This window comes from Myotis nattereri, assembly GCF_964212035.1.
Source record: "Myotis nattereri genome assembly, chromosome: 7".
In the NCBI taxonomy this organism is placed as follows: domain Eukaryota; kingdom Metazoa; phylum Chordata; class Mammalia; order Chiroptera; family Vespertilionidae; genus Myotis; species Myotis nattereri.
Genome location: NC_138082.1, coordinates 13,778,074 through 13,797,034, shown reverse-complemented (window position 1 = coordinate 13,797,034; position 18,961 = coordinate 13,778,074). Strand labels below are relative to the sequence as shown.

Genomic DNA, 18,961 nt, shown 5'->3' with positions numbered 1-18,961 from the left:
ACTGCTCCTGGCTATTAGATACCAGTGAGAAAAGCAATGCAAAATGACTACCCTGTATCAACAAACCATCGCTCGTATATATCCAGGGAACATTCCATACGAGATATTGACTCACCCGTAAAAATAAATGAGTGCTCAAGAGTTATTGCCCCCTACCCCATCTAACAGTATTGGAAGTAATTCATCCTTGAATTACTCATCCTTCAAAGCTCAGCTCATCCATCCCTCCTCCTGTAGCTTTCCTTGATCCCACCCTAAATTGTGGTCTCCTTAAAGAGACTACAACTCATTCTTTGTTTCCTCATAATTTAGCATAGTGCAGAGGATAGAGGGAGGGAGGATGAGCAAGTGCTAATAGTTATGTACAGAACCCTTTGCCATTGTCTGAAGCTTTAAAGAGCAAGGCATCTCCTTAGGGTCAAGTACCAAGTTAGTTAGCACTTAATAAGTAAGTATTAACAATAATGAGGAAGAGCCTCTGATGCAATGAAGTCTCTAAGAAATTCTAGGGATTTACAAGAGACTTAGTCTTGTCCATGTGCTATGAGATCCTTCTATTCCCCAAGTTTGGTCTATTACCTGTGAAGTCATTTGGGCAAAAAGTAAAGGAGGGAGAAATGAAATATATATTCTACAATGTGTTAGACATTTTCAGCCTCTTATTTGAAGAATATTCCATAAGAAAGACAAAAGTGTTTTTAATTTTAAAATTATTTTAATTGAAATGAGGAACTGAAACTTTGGGCAGAAATGGTCTTATAGAAAAGCCTATATAGATTGTTTTGTTTTAAGGCACAATCAAAACACTAAAGCACATGGATATCATGGAAATTAAATTAGAAATAATCACTTAAAGAGAGGACTTTTATAAATACATCATAATAAACCATGGTTAGAATTCTAATTTAATAATTTTAACAAATTGGGGAAATTATTCTATATAATGAGTCTAGTCTATAAATCATCAAAAAAAATGGTTCTAGCCTGGCTGGGTGGCTCAGTTGGTTGGAGCATTGTTCCATGCACCAAAGAGTTGTGCGTTTGGTTCTCAGTCAGGGCACATACCTAGGTTGCAAGTTCCATCCCTGGTCAGGCCATGTACAAGAGGCAATCAGCCAATATTTCTCTGTCTCTCTCTTTTTCCCTTCTCCTCTCTCTCAAATCAATAAAAACATATCCTTGAGTGAGGAATTTTTTAATGATTCTAGAAATAACACAATTCCTACTGGCAGCAGAATTTAATAAATTATTGTTTGGGGCTAGATTTATGCCAAGAACAGGAATAGCAAAAAGTTAGCAAAATATAAAAAAGGGAAATAATATAAAATTTATTTCTCGAAGGTCCATTTTTGTAGAGCTTTTCAAACATGACTTCAATGGGATTGTTACTGTTGTGATTAGCTAGTTATTAACAATAGGAAGGAGCAAAAGGGAGGCCAGACATTATAGGCATGTCATTTGGGCAGCTTCACCAGGAAGCTGCAACTTCACACTCCCCAGGGAAACCCTGGTTCATTCCTTGAAGAACACTGTGGGGAAGGAGTCCAACAAAAGGAAGATGAATGCATGGGCAGTAAAGTTGGGGTGACATAGGGAAGACGCCTGTCAGTCAAACCTGGGAAGAGAGAACATTTGGCCAGAGAAGGCAAAGCCACTTCAAGCCCATGAAAATTTGGGAATACATAATCCACCAACAAAGGAGTTCGCTCTCTTGGCTCTTGGCTCTCTTGTTCCTCTGGCTTTGCTCCTGCCCATGTTCCCTCCATAGCCATGTGGAATGAAGGACACCACACACAATGGACTGATGGACTGCAGCGGAGAACCCTTAGCTAGCTTGATGCTGGATTGGACTGTGCAGGCATGGAATGGAAACTCTGGGCAATGGTTTTAATCCTAGCTCTGCTGAAAGCAAAATGGGACTTTTTCCCTAGTGGGATGGAGGGAAACAGGACCTTGGAAACTCAAGGGTTTCATTCCACAGAAATAACGCTTTCTACAACATCTCAGCCTCCCGTGCAAGTCTCAGAAAAAAATCCTTTTCTTCTGACATCACAAGAACCCAACTTCCCCCAGCAACCGATGGGGACATGGAGAGCTCCCCACTTATAACAGGGTCACTTCATCACTGAAAAATGTCTCAATTCCCTGAGTTCTGATCCTGGTTCTGTCGCTTGGTAGCTGTGTGGTTTGATTAATTTCTCCAAGCCTGTGTTTTCTCCCACTCCATGCCTCACCTCTCTTGCTTAGGCTCTCACAATCTCTAACCCTCAAACCTTTGTCTGGCCAAATCTTAAGCTTTACTCTGAGCTTAGACATTTAGCTCCATAGACACTTCGTTTCTTATCCACTCTCACCCTCCCACGAGGGATAAAAGCCCACCACAAACTTCTAACTGTAAGTTAAATGCCTGTAGAGCTGTCTTTTTTCCCTGCATTGTTCTGTAAGCTGCATGAGGGAAGCGTTTCTCTCTGGCAACTTCAAGAGTGTCTGGCATTTAGCTGGTACTCAATAAACATTTCTGAAATAAAAAGTGTTTGGAATGGTTCATAAAAGGCTTCAATCAATGGAAATCTATTGATCAATCCACTGAGGTTAGAAAGAGCTTTGTGCATTTGGCTTTCACAGAAGGTCAATATGAGAAGTCCATTTAAGTAACATTCTGGTCATTCACAAAACCATGGTTATGGGCATCAACCATTATGCTACTGAATGTCCTGCTACATCGAACTAAAGAGATAAATTTCTCCTGGGTAGGAAAACATTTATCTCTCTAGACAGACAGATAAACTTTAATGGGGATTATATATACCCCAGTATGTGGTCTTCCTCACTTAACTGTCAGAAAAATAAGATCTAAATTCAGTAACTACTGTAAATAACTCATTGGCAGATGCCTAGTAACACCAAATCCTGTGTAATTTTTAATATTTTGCCATGATTAACTTCTGCTGCAATTTTTATACATTAATTTGACTTCAAAAGACCACGAGTTCTGAAGAATAAATCAAGTTCAAGTTTTATTTGCCTATATTCTGCATCGGGATAAACACCTGCAAAGCGTCTCTTTTAATCCATCAGTCAATAAATAGTCCTTTTGCCGAAACCGGTTTGGCTCAGTGGATAGAGCGTCGGCCTGCGGACTGAAGGGTCCTAGGTTCGATTCCGGTCAGGGGCATGTACCTGGGTTGCGGGCGCATCCCCAGTAGGAGATGTGCAGGAAGCGGCCGATCGATGTTTCTCTCTCATCGATGTTTCTAACTCTCTATCTCTCTCCCTTCCTCTCTGTAAAAAAATCAATAAAATATATTTTAAAAAAATAAAATAAAATAAATAGTCCTTTAATTCACTAGATATGTCTTTTATATCCTAAATTAAATAAACAGTGATCTCACTGACAATTAGATAGCTTTGATTTTGCTAGAAATTCTTAATGCCTTTTTTTTTCCTGCTTGGTGCGAGCTAGAGGCTAGAGCCACAGACTCTCCTTTTCTAGGCAATCAGTTTTCTCATTTGAGACTTAGTGAATCTAAGTCCAGCTCCTATGGCCTCCTGATTCCCTCAGCCTGGTGTTTATTTTCCCTGGGTCCCATTCATCCACAATAATTATTATAAACAGGCAAGAGGGCATGGGGGTAAGGAAGTCACTTACTGCAGGTAAAAGCAAACATCCACTGCCCTTCACCACCCAAAAGTTATACGAGATCTCATCCACCTATGAAAATCAAGACTCATGCATAAATACCAATGGTTTCATAGTCACTTTATTTTTACTGCTTCTGCTATTATTATGTTTTATAATTATATATAATTATTTTTTATATAATTATAAAGGTCATTATCAAACCACTTTAAAAGGAGGTCAGATACACCATCCCCCCCCCAAATAAAATAGAACTAGAACCTATTTAAGTAATCCTTAATTTATTATAAATTTTTTCAAGAATTTCTGGACCTGATCTACCAGCATAAAGATGCATCATCAAAAGATAATAATAATGATTACACCCAAACATTCAATAATTCTTCAATCAGAATTGCCCAAGGAGACCTAATAGGTATGCATTTGATCAGAAAAAAAATATGGCAAAAAGAAGAGCTAATCAAAATGCTTAGAACTAGAAAGGAAAGGATGCCTTAAGGAGAGAAAACCCCACAGCAACTCATCTCTGCCAGCACAGGAAACCATAGACCACTACTGGGCCTCTAGGACAAATAAAAAGCAATATTCATCTACATCATACTACACATCACAGTGGCAATCAATACTTATGGCATCTTTGGGGGGTCTTTGCCTCTAAAGATTCCTTATTATCACAGCTAATACCAAAACTACCAAAATAGTTCCACTCTTCCTAACGTACATAAAGGTAAAAAAGATCATAATCTCTCAAAATGCATGAAGAGATTATAGTAAGAGTATTAACTATGAGAGACAAACAGATTTACCCATTACCAGGAGCAGCTTAATGCTGAATGTCTCAATGCAATAAGTAAGCAATAAATGAAAATTAGGATGGGTATACATTTGCCTTAACGAAGTACTACTGGTGGCTTAAACTACAGAAACTTATTTCCTCACAGTTCTGGAGGCTACAAATCCCAGATCAAGGTGTGGGCTAGGTTGATTTCCTTCTCCTTGGCTTGCAGATGGCCACCTTCTCTCTGCGTCCTCACATGGTATGTGGTATTTCCTCTGTGTGCACACATGTCTATGTCCAAATTTCCCATTCTTACAAAGACACCAGTCATATTGGATTAGGACCCACCCTAAAGACTTCATGTTAACTTAATTACCTCTTTAAAGTCCTTATTTCCAAATATGGTTCCTCGCTGAGGTTACTGGATGATAGAACAACATATGAATTCTGGGGGGGTGGGGGGGGGAGAGCAGGGGGACACAATTCAGCACAAAACAGATGGCTGGCTCAACAAATAAGATTATTTTAAGTTGGGGCCTTCTGCATTTTCTTTATATTGACTCAAATTGTTCAATTCTTTTTTTCTCACTTAATCTGAACAGATGAGCAATCATTAGGATTATGCCAGGCTCACTTGTAAATTGATAGTCCAATGCTGTGATCAAAGCAGCCACATAAGAAGACTCCAGATGGACAGCCCATGCTGAATGCCAGCACGTGACTGCCTCTCCCCAGGCCTCGGGTTACTCGGCTGTAGAATGGAGATTATCACAGGGCTATTAAAAGAACTTAAATTTAAGAATGTGGGTAAAGGGCTTAACACAGTGTCCGTCACCATCATAACTTTTGTAATAGAAAGCCTTCCTTATGCAGATCCCTCAATAAAGGAAATAAAGCATTTAGCCTGTTGAGTTAGCAGCATCTTGAAGACACGAAACCCTGAAGTGCAGAGCTATGCTACCCATCATGCCTAACTCCATCGGGCTAAAACCCAGAGAGCATGTCTTAGCTGGGGAAGGGAACCCTCACTGCAGGTCAGTGCACATGTCTCTGCATAGGAGAGCGTTGTAGTTGAGGTCTGTGTACTTCTCTGAACTGGGGATGCTTCATTACTTTTCCTTTTCTAACATGCCTGGCAGCCCAACCTCAAATGTCACCACTATCTACATATGTATGACAAAGCTAAACCTAGACATGACCCAGATCTATCAGTGTCTCCCCATGGGGTTTGGCAGAGGTTACAGAAGGTTTCGTATTTGTTGGGATACCAGTCATCCTCTATGTTTTCGCCAAAAAGAATATGTACACAAAATGATGGAGCTGAGCAGGGCAAGGTTTAGCCCCCAAATACAACTTTCCCAACAAGTGAGAATGTGGCTGGCACCTTCGACTACAGAGGTAGACTGCTTCAGCCTCGCTACCCAATTGCAAAGCAGAGGAGCTAGAATGACGACAGCAAGTACCTGAATATTTGTTCGGACTGCTGAGTGGACTCTGCAGGCACCAAGGGACTCCCATCTCTCCCAGGAGCAGATATTTTAATATATTTTTGTTGATTTCAGAGAGGAAGGGAGATAAGCAAGCCTACGGGTCTCTCCGCCTTTGGAGGAAAAAGCAGTGGTCCAGAAAAGGGTGGGACTGCTTCACTAGAACTTCTCTGAGAAAGTAGAAAGGTTCCCAGGGGGCCTCTTCTCCTGGGTGGTGAGATGAGGGTGCAGGGCGAGAAGCAGAGAGTATCTTCATCATGCAGCTACACATCTCCAGCGGTGCCCGCGTTATCCAGGCCCTGCTTGGGAGTTATCCCTCAGCCATCACCCTCTCAGGGAAATGGAGAGACAGAGAAGACCATCCTCCAAAGACACACCTGTTCATCTCAAGGCTTCCCTGCACTTCCCCTAGAGCAGCCCATTCAAGGAAGAACCCTCTGCTCACACTGCACTGTGGAAGGCAGACCATAAACGGCGGATGATTGCTCATGCACAACGATTTTAGCTCAGCACAGGCTTGACAATAATAGGGATCCAACTTTTAGCACTTTCTCCAGCCTCTCAACCAACATCAGAATTGTTTTTCTCCATCCAGCCCCTGACGAAGCCAAGTCCTTCCTCTCCAGGTTTCAGGGCCACTCCTCGGTTTTAGGCTACAGCATCCCATGCTGATGTCTTACACCGATTTCCCCCAGTCAGAGCTCTCCTGTACAGTGTTCAAGGCAAATGTACAGGAGAGGCTCGTACAACCCCCACAGTCCCTCACTAGAGTATTGTTCTCTTAGGAACACGCTGATGCTTTATCAACCAAGGCTTTACATCTGATGCCTCCTCAGACTGCTTTCCCCTCCACACCGGGCAGAGGTCAGAAGGATGACAGGGATTCACTGCACAGTAAGCAGGAGAGCACGCTGAGGGCCTGAGCAATCACATCAGACACAGCCAGATGGCCTGGGAAGTTAAATATCCAAATATCCAGTGACTTGCAAGTCTTGTCATGTTCTTTAACGTCTGCCTAGTGAAGAGCTGCAGGACAAGTGGAGGAGTACCAAATGCATTACAAATATGTTTCCAACTCAACAGAAGTATGTTGTCTAAATTCTTATTGCTCATTACCTTCAGTGCATTTCAACCATGGGCCTGTCAGATTGTCTCTAATTTTTTCTCCAGTACACTCTCAGTATACCACCCTCTTCTCACTTACAAAAAATAAGGGGGTGGGGGGAGTGGGGAACAAAGACTCATTGTGCTGCTTTTATGAGAGCATAAACTCCATGAGATCAGCAACTCTCTTCTTCAGCGCTGAATCCCCCAACACCCAGCCCAGTGACTGCCTTGCTGTGGTAATAATAATGAACCATAAATATAAATATTTGTTGAATGTATTAGTCAGCTCAGGCTGCCACAACAAAACATCATAGACTGGGTGGTTTAAACAACAGAAATGTATTTCTCACACTTCTGGAGACTAGATCCAAGAACAAGATGCTGGCTGATTCAATTCCTGGTGAGGACCCCCTTCCTGGCTTGCAGACAGCCGCCTTCTTGCTGTGTCCTCACATGGAGGAGGGAGGGAGGGAGGGGGAGAGGAGAGGGGGGAAGAGAGAGAGAGAGAGAGAGAGAGAGAGAGAGAGAGAGAGAGAGAGAGAGGAAGCTCTCTGGTGTCTCTACTTATAAGAACACTAATCCTATCAGGTCATGGCTCCGCCCTATGATCTCACTGAACCTTAACTACCTCCTTATAGGCTCTACCTCCAAATAGTTATGTTGGGAGTTAAGGTGTTAAGGTTTCAACGTAGGAATTTTAAAAGGACACATTCAGTCCACAACATTGAACATGTCTTTCCAATTAGCAGACATGTGTACGTACCACACATTATCTCATTTAATCTTTACAATAACTTACAGCTTAGGAAGGACACTAAAGCTTAAGAAAATTACAGGATGGGGCAAAAAATAGGTTTACAGTTGTGAGTACATGAAACATGAAGTTTTAGTCTTATATTATTATTTATTAATTATCATATTATTTTCCACGTGAACTGTATACCTACTTTTGCTCCACCCTGTATATTCATACAATGAGAAATTATTCTGTTACAACATAGGTGAACCTTGAAAATATTATGCTAATAAAAGAAGTCAGTCACAAAACAAAAGTCATATAAATCTATTTATATAAAATGTCCAGGTTGGGCAAAAACTTAGAGACAGAAAGTAAATGAGTGGTTGCCAAAGGCTTGGGGGGAAGGAGAACGAGGAGTGGCTGCTACAGGTAGGTACAAGGTTTCTTTTTGGGGCAACAAAAATGTTCTGGAATTAGATGGTGGTGATAACTGCACATCTCCTAATATAATAAAAGCCACTTCAAAGGAGGAAATTTTATGGCATGTGAGCGATATCTCATGCTGTTATTATAAGAAGCTGAGAAACTTGCCCAAGTTCACAAAAGTAGTAAATGGCAGCCCCAGATTCAAACCTAGGTCTGTTTGACTCCAGAACCTGTGCTTCCAACCATGACATGGCTGTGATCACAGTTATTCCCGATACACATTTGCTGAAGACACCAGCAAATTTAATTACAGGTAAGAAGGGCTATGGCATAATTCCAATCATACACATAGGGAAGACAAGCCTCAGATCCCTCCCCCCGCCACGCCCTGGATTTCAAAGGATCGATAAACATTAAGAATTATTCATCTCCTAATCCTTTTTAAACCTTCTGTATCTTGAAACAGTGGTTATTCCGGAGGAAAAAAAAACAAAACAAAATTGAAAAGGAGGGCATCCTAAAAGGGATATGACCAAAGGTCCTCTAAGGCCACAATTAAGACCTTTCGGGCCAAATAAAATGATGGCATGGCATCCATGCTTATTGCCCAATGCCTTCCCACCCAAATGCCTCACCATGGACAATGTTCTGGCTTCCTGGTTCCTCTTTGGTCTTGTCTCCTCAGTCTCCCACCATCCCCTGCCCCCCACTGCACTCCAGTCACACTCGCCTCTGTCCTTCTTGAACAGTCCATACTCTCCTCAACACTTGCTGTCTTATTGTCCCAGCTGTGAGGAATCCTTAGCCTTCCAGCCTCATGGGGTGGCTCATCTTTGACAATCAGGTCTCAGCTCATTGTCTCTCCTCAGACAGACCTTCTGGCTTCTGTGACATTTAAATAACATTAGCCACCCCAACCCACAGTCCCTCTCCATTACATAGCCCAGTTGTATGTCCTTCAATGCACTTTTCTTTATTTAGCGGTTCACCATCTGCCTTTTCCCCTGGAATGACGCGCCATCAGGGGAGGTAGGGACCTTGTCTATCTTGTTCCCAGCAGCATCAGCACCTACAGCAGCTGCTGGCATAGAGCAGATGTTCACTCAATGTTCAAGGAAGAAATAAATAAACCCACACCTCTGCCCTAAGATGTCTCATCAAGCTAAGGCCTCCATTGTTCAATCTATGAGAACACAAACTCAAAAAGACTCTTCTCTCAGGAACTCACATCAGGGTCATTTTCCCAAGCTGATGGTCCAGCCCCGGTGAGGACATTAACCATTTAGATTCTATGGTCGCCACTTTGATTAGTTTATTTTAACACATTGCGCTCCAGTAGTTTTATTGCTAGCTTTACCCAGTGGCCAGATAAGTTTCTATTGAATGAGCACAAAAAACGTTTTAGAAAGTATCATACTTTAAAAAGATATTAGCTTGTAAGAGCATGTAATAAATAACTTCAAAATGCAATGGGTATTTAATTTTAATGCGTGCTTTTCACATTTATGTAAAACACTGTGTAATATGAAAACACGAGAATGCTCATGACCTGCCCACAATGTGTTAATATCTCTATGCTTTCACTCTTTCACCGAGCCCATATACTTATCATATACCTTTTGCTTTTTCCCTCCTCCAACGATTTTTAATTGTTGTAAATAGCCTGGCTGGCATGGCGAAGTGGATGAGTGTTGATTTATGAACCAGGAGATCATGGTTCGATTCCCAATTAGGGCACATGCCCGGGTTGCGAACTCGATCCCCAGCGTGGGGCATGCAGGAGGCAGCCTATCAATGATTCTCTCTCATCATTGATGTTTCTATCTCTCCCTTTCCCTTCCTCTCTGAAATCAATAAAAATATATATTTAAAAAACTAAAATTGTTGTTAATCATGTGGCAATGACCACCCAATAACAGGTATGAGATTCCTCTTTCCTCAGAAGCTCTTTTGGTTCCTCTGTGACTGATTAAAAATTTCTCTGGCCCAGCCAGCGTGACTCAGTGGTTGAGCATCACGGTTCAATTCCTGGCAGGCGATCAATGATTCTCATCATTGATGTTTCTCTCTCTCCCCCTCTCCCTTCCTCTCTGAAATCAATAAAAATATTTTTCAAAAAAATTTCTCTGACTCTTTAAGTTTATTCTAATGTGGACCAGACTTTTTAGTTAATCCCAGCCATTGAAAGTTAGTTAAACCAGAGAACCACCCTGGTCAACACATGTCACACGTTTATAAAGTACAATTCCCCTGTCTCCAGGTCATTTCGCACACCCATGTTGTCCTCAGATGGCTCAGAAATCTGCACAGGGGAGATGCCATGTGATTAGACCTCTGTGGCCTCATTCCCACTGCATTTACTTATTTTTTTTCAATCTTTATTGTTGAGAGTATTACAGATGTCCCCCTTTCTCCCTCCATTGTCCCTCTCCACCTGGTTCCTGCTCCACCCCAGGCCTTCACTACCCTATTGTTTGTGTCCACAGGTAATGCACATATACATATGAGTTCTTTGATTAAGTTCTTCCTGCACCATCCCCCAACCCCATTCCCTCTGAGACTCATCAGTCTGTTCCATGTTTTCATGCTTCTGGTTCTATTTTATTCATCAGCTTATTTTGTTCATTAGATTTCTTGTTCGTTTGGTTTTCAGATTCATTTGTAGATATGTATTTATTGCATTACCTCACTGTGTCCCTCAACACTTTCTGAGAACTGAACTTCTGTTTATTCCCCTTCACTTGTCATGGTCTAGGAGATAATGGACAAGCACTTGAGCATTACATACAAGATCTTCCAAGACTTGAGCTGTCTCTAAGCCCACGTCTCCTGACTCATTTCCCTTGCCTCAATCTTGTAATTTACCAAGAAATTCAACAAAAGACTAATTCTCCTTTAACACACCACACTGCTCCCTGGCCTTGCCTACTTAGCACACACTATCTCCTCTAGTACATATACCACAGCATTCCACGTTTATCTCTAGTACAGCAAATTTCACTCATCAAAAATTATATATTAATCTGACGACCTTACCCAACTCAGCTGTAAACTCCTAAAGGCAAGGATTGTTCATAGCAGGTCCTCAACTTGGTTCCTTTGCACATCAAATATTAGTGATAAGTAACTTAATGATATGTTTCCAGACCTGTACATGCCTGGACACCCTACATGACCCTTTCCCAGTCATTTGATTGGGAGGTACTGCTGTGGCCATCAGCCTCAACCAACACATCAGCAACGCTGGTTGCTAATGCCACATTATAGTCTTCAATGACAGTCTCCACTGCAGTAAAAATTAAAGGAAGAGAGGACAAAAACACTAAATTTAGCCAGAGCTAGCTTCTCAACATAGTCTAAGATTTGGCAAGACAAATGTCTTAGGCAGGCACAGTGCTGACACAGGCTGGTGGAAAGGAACTCCACCAATGCTCAGCAGACTCAAAAAGGGAAACCTGCAGTACCTTTAACAAAGGAAGTTCTGAGTCCTGCTGATTCATTCTGACTTAAAGCTGCAATAACACTTGAGTAAGGCGCACCCAAGCTGACTCTGCATTTTTTTTTCTGCAGTGTTCACAGAATTTGGCGTACAAGAAATTTAATAGCTCTTTTCTAGAATCCTTTGCAATTTCTCTGATATTGATTGTGGTCACCCACATTATAGTGTCTGATAGCATTACATGGTATTTTTTTTTTGGCAAAGATGCAGTCCTGGTCAAAATACTGATGACAGTTTAAAATACTGATGGGAGCCTCTTAAACTAAAGACACCCATACAGGAAATCCCTTTCACCAAAGAATTGCTTTCACCAAAGAAAGCTCACTACTTTTGTCAATAGCTCTTGCCCATGTTTTGTAGAAAGACATTGGTGCAATGAGTTCCAACTTCGAAAACAGCATTTAAATATCAACACAAACTTAAAATGCTCAGAGAAAAATCAGGTAAATTTTTATCAGGACCAAAATTTTGAAAAGACCCATATGAGAGCAAATTACAAAGCAAAGAACCTTCTCAATATATTTACAAGTCATCTTTTTCTTTGTTTATTCAGAATTGTAATACAATATGAGAATTGTATAATGCAAGGTAAATTGGAAGAAAATTTTATACTTGAGTCAGTAATTTATCATGCTTCCTATGTGTAATAATGATTATAGTTAACATTTAATTAACTAGCATTACTTCAAATATGTATTTCATTTAAAATCCTACTCTCTAAGTACTGTACTTGAGATACTTAACAAGCTAAATGTTAAATGCCTCTTCTTCCAGGAAAAGAAAAAATAATTAACTTTAGACTTTTATGTTTTTCTTGAAGTGTTATATGACATCTTATCAGTGTCAATATTTTGACTGAACCCTTACCATGAAGTGAAGTTTTATTGCACTTGCTTAACAGGATTATGACTAAATACTTACTTGTTCAGTGTGAGGTCAAGAATAAACCTGGAGCCAAAGGCCTGAATCTGGAAGCTTGCCTGGGCCAGATGGACAGCCTATGGATCCAAAAAGACAGAAAAAGTCCTTAGTTTATTTTCCTGTCTTTAAAGCTGATTATATCAATAACAAGAATGATATTTAATAAAAACTTTTTTATAGATTAATTGATTCACTTCTTTACGGTTCCTTATGTAACAATGCATTTTTCTTTAAAATGAGACTGGGTGCATTGTTATGGCTGTACTTGGAAGACCTGAGTATTTGTGCATCAAGAAACTAACTGAAAGACAGTGAGTCCTTTAAAATGAACACATTATGATAAAAATCAAGAGTATATTCAGCTGGACTTACAAAGTGACCGTGATGAATTATGCAAAAGTCTGACTAATTAAAGCTTGATTTCAGCCTACTTTGCGCACAAAGCTAACCAATTCTTTCTGCACACCTAAGTGAAAAATCATGTCAGCTCTCTGCTCCTCGTCAGGAATTGGAACTTTCTCTAAAAGATGTATCAGCAGAACGGGACAGTAAAATGGGAGGGCACAACCTTTCAGCTTCAGGAGCACTTAGAACCAGGCCCTTTGCCAAGACCGAGCGTTTAGGTCCCCCTTTACAAGTCACACGTTTACAAATATTGTCATTATTGTGCCTTAATTCAAATACAAAGATAATCTCATCTAAACACAAATCATGTGTACTAGATGTTAAAGACTCACATAGGTCACAGAATCATCTTCAGTGATGTAAACAAACAAATAAATGAAGTATTGCCAAAGTATTATCCAAGATAAAACTCTCCTTTGTCACCCTATCAGAGGAAAAAAAGACAAGGATAGACATTCATCCCCTCCTCCTCCTCCCCTACCCAAAAATATCCTTCCTCCAGATTTGTCCTAAAACACAGAGGGTGTCACAAATCACGGGAGAAGTGTTAGCAAGCAGACACCTTCCACTCCCACTTCCCCCAACACGCCCTGCTCCTCACGCCCCTCCTCCTCCATTTCCGATTATTGAAACCCTACTCATCCTTCAAGGAAGCTCTCCTTCCCCAGCTTCGATGAAAATGAACTCTTCATCCTCAAGGCTTCGGAAAAACTTTATTTGTTCCTCCCACAGGCAGGTGTGCTCCCAATTTGGCCCTGTGCCATGAGCGCCGCATCTCACATCACAAGCATTTTGCAAATAGTTGTAGATTAATGACCCTTCCCGAAATATCTGAACTTTCCATTAATTAAGCAAATATTTATTGTCAAGACTTCTGTCATGCCAAACCTATAAAATACTGTAAACCATGACTTCTTGTCAAGCACAATTGCTGATGAGATAGTCACGCCATAATAATCAAGAAATAAAATGAAAAGGAAATTAACAATCATGAAATTTTAAACACAAAGCAATGGGAAGGCCCCTGAATCCCAAACACCATGGTGATAGCACATCCAACCCCAAACAGCCATGCAGAACAGGGTCATCGTACCTAACCTGGGTTTCCCCACACCCAGACAGCTACGTGAGAAATTTCTGTCTTGTCGAGTGTGGGCTCTATCATTTGCAGAAGAACCTCTCTCTAATACATGCATATATAGTCTTTAATCTAAATGGATTCTGTGTCTTAAGGCACTAACTTTTGCATGAAGATTTTTATACTGATGAATAATTTGTACAAGAGGAAATTTTTCAGCTCTGGATCCCAAAAGCTTACACACACACACACACACACACACACACACACACAAAACAAACAAACAAAAAACCTTACCTCCTGAGAATAATATAGGTCCTTAGGCATATTTTCTCTTAGGAATACTAAATAGCAGAGAAGAGGTCACTAATAGCACCCTGGCCTTGCCCAGTCAGCATGCCTTAGTTTAGCATCAACTAATGGTCACAGTTCAATTCCTGGTCAGGGCACATTCCTGGGTTGTGGGCTTGATCCTCAGTGGGGGGCGTGTAGGAGGCAGCCGATCAATGAGTCTCTCTCATCATAGATGTTCCCCTCTCTCTCTCCCTCTCCCTTCCTCTCTGAAATCAATAAAAATATATTTTTAAAAAATAGCACCCTGACCTAAAAGTGTTGGCAAATGTACCTCCTTGCGCATCTTTATAAAAATACTAAGAAAAATCTGACAGTGACCCAGTAAAAGCCTCATTTTTGCAGCAAATAAGCAATGAGACAAGTACAAACCCCAACAAAACCCTGTTGCCAAATGAAACAGCCTAGAGGTGATTGCTTATCCCATTGTGCAGAATTGTTGGGAGTTATACACTGTGATCATTGCTAAGTACGTATATACCGAGTCAATGTGACCAGATTCAGCTTAACAGAATTTAATGAAAGCTAGAAAATAATATTGATATTGGGATTTCCCTTAGTTTTTCCAGTCACTTGTTCCACGCACACACGTATTCAGTCCCAATCTGTGTGTAAAAACGGTCAGGAAACAGCCTCTCTGTGTTCAACGACGCGCCAGGCTCCGGAGACGCCAGGGAGCTGCCGGCCTCCCGGTGTGTCTAAGAGTCACAGGGGCCAAGCCTCCCTGAATGATGTGATTTGAACAAATTTTCAAAAGATGATTAAGAATCCACCTGTCAGGAGAAGACATTCAGGTGTGGGGGAAAACATTTAGAAAAAATTGACTGAAAAAGAAAATATGGGGGGAAACCCCCTTTTTAATTTTCTTTATTGATTAAGGTATTACATATATGTCCTTATTCTCCCCTTACCCCCCCCCCCCGCCCCCTGCCGCTCATGCCCTCACCCCCCTGGTGTCTGTGTCCTTGGTTGTGCTTATATACATGCATACAAGTCCTTTGGTTGATCTCTCCCCAGCAACACTATAGCCTGTGGTTTCCTGGCTTTTGGAGGAAACGACAAACAATTATTCTAAAAAGGTGGGCTGGACAGTGGGGCTTTGTGTGACATGCTCAGCGGCGTGTCTGATCACATATACATACATGTGGCAAGGTAGCAAGCTTTCCTCTAAGCATCCACCACTTAGCACAGTGCAGGCACATGCCATTATCATCACTGTCATCGTCATCATCGATAACAATAACATTATGATTCAAACCTATTGACAGATTCCTCTCCACAACTGAAACAATGCAATTGACAACCTTCCTGTTTCTCCATGGGGGGGCGGGGAGGAAGGGAATCTGATTATATTACATTTATCGTAAAAATGTTATAATATTTTAATTTAACACTAACAGGCAGCACATTTCCTATAAAGTGACTTAAGATTTCCTCAAGCATGCATCTCCCTTGCACACACATCAAATGGAATTAGTATGTTCACCTAATATATCTGTATCCATTTTAAGTAATCTCAATACAGTGGTATGTGTTATTTTTCCTACATTCTGTTTCTCTTTCCATTGCTACACATTCTGCATTTGTGCACAGAGCACCGGTTCCTCTCTGTACCAAAATAAATGCCTGACAAAGGCTACTTTTCCCTGTCATTCTGTGATGTCTGCTGTCCTAGACACGCTCAAATGAGCTTTTCACTTCTGGATCCTCCGTTATTCCATATCAATGGATCCTTTTCTTCTTTAACAAAACATTATCCAGCTTTGATAATGGTCCATTTTAAAGATGTTTTCAAATCAGGTAAATGAGTCCTCATCATTGCTGTTTAAAAAATTATATTTTTATATTCTTTGTTTTTACTTCTTATTAACCCACTTCTTCCAAATGACAGAAAGATTAGAAGAATGGCCGAGAGGAGCAGAGAATTGTAGAACATACAGCCATAACACGGTTTAATAAATAGTGTTGCTGACTCTCTGATCAGCATCACTGCCACTCACTGAAATACAAAGCCTACCTTGAGTACGGCTTTTCTTTTACAAAAAAAAAAAAAAAAGAAAAGGAACAAAGTTCAGAAACGTGTTCAGTAATACGGAGCCAGACCATAGGAATACTTTGGGGATGAGTTCATGAACACACATGCGGTCATAACAAGTTACTTTGTCATCCACGATCCGTGAAACGGGCTTGATGATTAACACCTGGCTTTGCAAGGACGGTCACTGTACCCGCACCCGCACTGTGGGGAAGGCAGGATTTTACCGCCAGTCATTTCACGATAAGAATATGCACAGCCCTAGGCTCAGAATTACCGCCCTGAAGGGCTGAGAACAGCTGTTGCCTACGCACTTCGATATTTTTCTTTTGACTCAGAATCTGGCACCGGGAAATTACAGGAGCTCCGCAAACAAAAACAACTGAACGCAATTATATACACAAACCTCCCCCACTGAAGAACAATTCGCACGTCTTTAACGACGTGCTTTTGTTGTTTTGTTTTTTCCTGTGAGTAGATGGCACCTAATGGTGTCCTAACAAATAAGTTTAGAAGACTGTTAGGTTCCTCTGCTTAGACTGGTTTTGCCTCTTATGAAGCAACGTTACACTCTGAAGCCATCGGGTATGCCCAGCTTCGTGTAAGGCGCAGTATATACCCTGAACAGACACAGTGGTGTTTTCTTGGGACTTATATTCTAAGCAAGTTGACTTTAATATGAAGATGAAAACAAGAGGAAAAAAGATGACTATCTTCTTATAAAAAAGATAAAGCAGGCGTTTTCCGGGTACATGTTTGCACGCAAAAGTGTTTCACACATAACGAGTGCTCACTCAGTCCTGTTTACTGCCCGGCAAGGACGTGCGAGTTCCATGAAGCAGGCATATACCTGGAACTAACTGCAGGAATGAAAAGTTTACGCCTTCCCAGATTTCAGAAAATGTTCTGCGACTGAATGTCATAATTCAGGAGCAAGTGAGCAACTTGAATTGAGGTCTGTACAATTCAGCATCCTCGGAGCACGCATCTTCCTTTAGAATGCTGTCTAATGGACATGGTTTGTGCAACAGAGAAACATGTAGAAAGGAGTTCCCTGCTCTTAAGACAGAGTCCCTTCATTTAAGGAGACACTCATTAAGTAACAAAGGGAACACAGCCAGAGTGGCACCTCAATAAGACAGGAAAAAGCTTTTAAATGGAGGCAGAAGCCGCGGTGGCTGCCGCGAACAGACCTAGGCAGGCGGATGGTTCAAGTTATTCCTAAAGAAAGGGCCGTGGATTTCTGGGAAAGAAGGTGCTGGAGAGAGCAAATGCTGCAATATTATTGCAATGGAGGAAAAAAGGGGGAATCTGTGACACTTTCAACAATAAAGATACATCTCTTTTTAAATGCTGCAATACTGGAAGCCTGTATTAATAAAACCTGAACTCCTCCACTGGAAGGAATCATGGAAAAAGGAAAACATGAAATAGTAGATTACTAGTGAGACTGTAGGCAATTTCTTTCCTGTTTTTTATTTCCCTTATTGCTTTGATAATATTGCTGCTTCTATGTTCATTCAAATATCAAATAGATAGGTTGCGACTGTGCGTAGATGGGTGTGTGTGTGTGTGTGTGTGTGTGTGTACACACCATCACTGTTACAGGAAGTATTTTTCCCTCCCTTTATCTTTTTGCTTATGGTGTTTTCTCCTCCTCTTAATCATTTTTTTTTTCAATAGACACTTCAAAGTTTCTACCCCTTTTTCTTAAAATACAGTGGGAAACGTTCCCAGAATCTCAGACACCGCCTCCTTTTGAGATTCAGGACTTTTTATGGGGTTTCAGAGAAGGCAGACTTGGAAATTCACCGGCTGAGGAGGGAGGAGGGGGACGAAGGGCGGCGCGGACGCTGCAAGGAGCGGCTTTGTTTGAAAGGCTGCGGGAGGAAGAAAGGCGCTGCGCCGGGAGCCTCGGCCCACTCGCTGCACGGCGCGTTTTTCTCTTCATGTGAAAACGGGAGACAGAGAATCCAGTGACCCGAGTAATTAAGTCCCAGTAGGAATTAGACTGCCACGTTTACACTGAAATACGTTTGAGAAAAACACGTCACTTTCTTTAGATCATATAGGCTTTTCTATAAATGGCTAGTCTGGATCTGTCCCTCTAAAGCTGGAAAAACATAAAAAGTCCGGCTTGTGGATCTTTCTGTGTAATGCAAAAACTCAAATACGTGACTGTACCTTGGGAGTTTTAAAATCTAACAGAAAACATCAATAGCCTATTTTTAATTATGTTCATCTCATTCTAATTCCTTATTCTAAATTTGCACATTGGTAATCACCAATACGATCAATCTCCCATATGATAAAAATAACAATGCCTTACGTTTCCTGTATTTTAATTGTCCAATTATCCAGAAGAATACAGCGCCCCATGAAGTTAAGTCGGGTAAATATTTTTATGACCCTTTTATTTAAAAATAATTTTTTTTCAAGACACCGAGAGGTTAAGAGATGTTTTTATCGACCGTCACATATCAAAGGAAGAAAGA

At 41.0% G+C, this 18,961-nt stretch overlaps 1 protein-coding gene across 1 annotated transcript in view; it reads right to left on the bottom strand.

Annotated features, from left to right (window-relative positions):
- The window catches only part of ADAM23 (ADAM metallopeptidase domain 23), a 156,264-nt gene that overhangs the window by 107,812 nt on the left and 29,491 nt on the right, over positions 1-18,961 (bottom strand). The window contains exon 3 of the mRNA XM_081095733.1: positions 12,598-12,674. Coding sequence (XP_080951859.1) covers positions 12,598-12,674 — 77 coding nt within the window. The remainder of the gene's footprint in view (positions 1-12,597; positions 12,675-18,961) is intronic.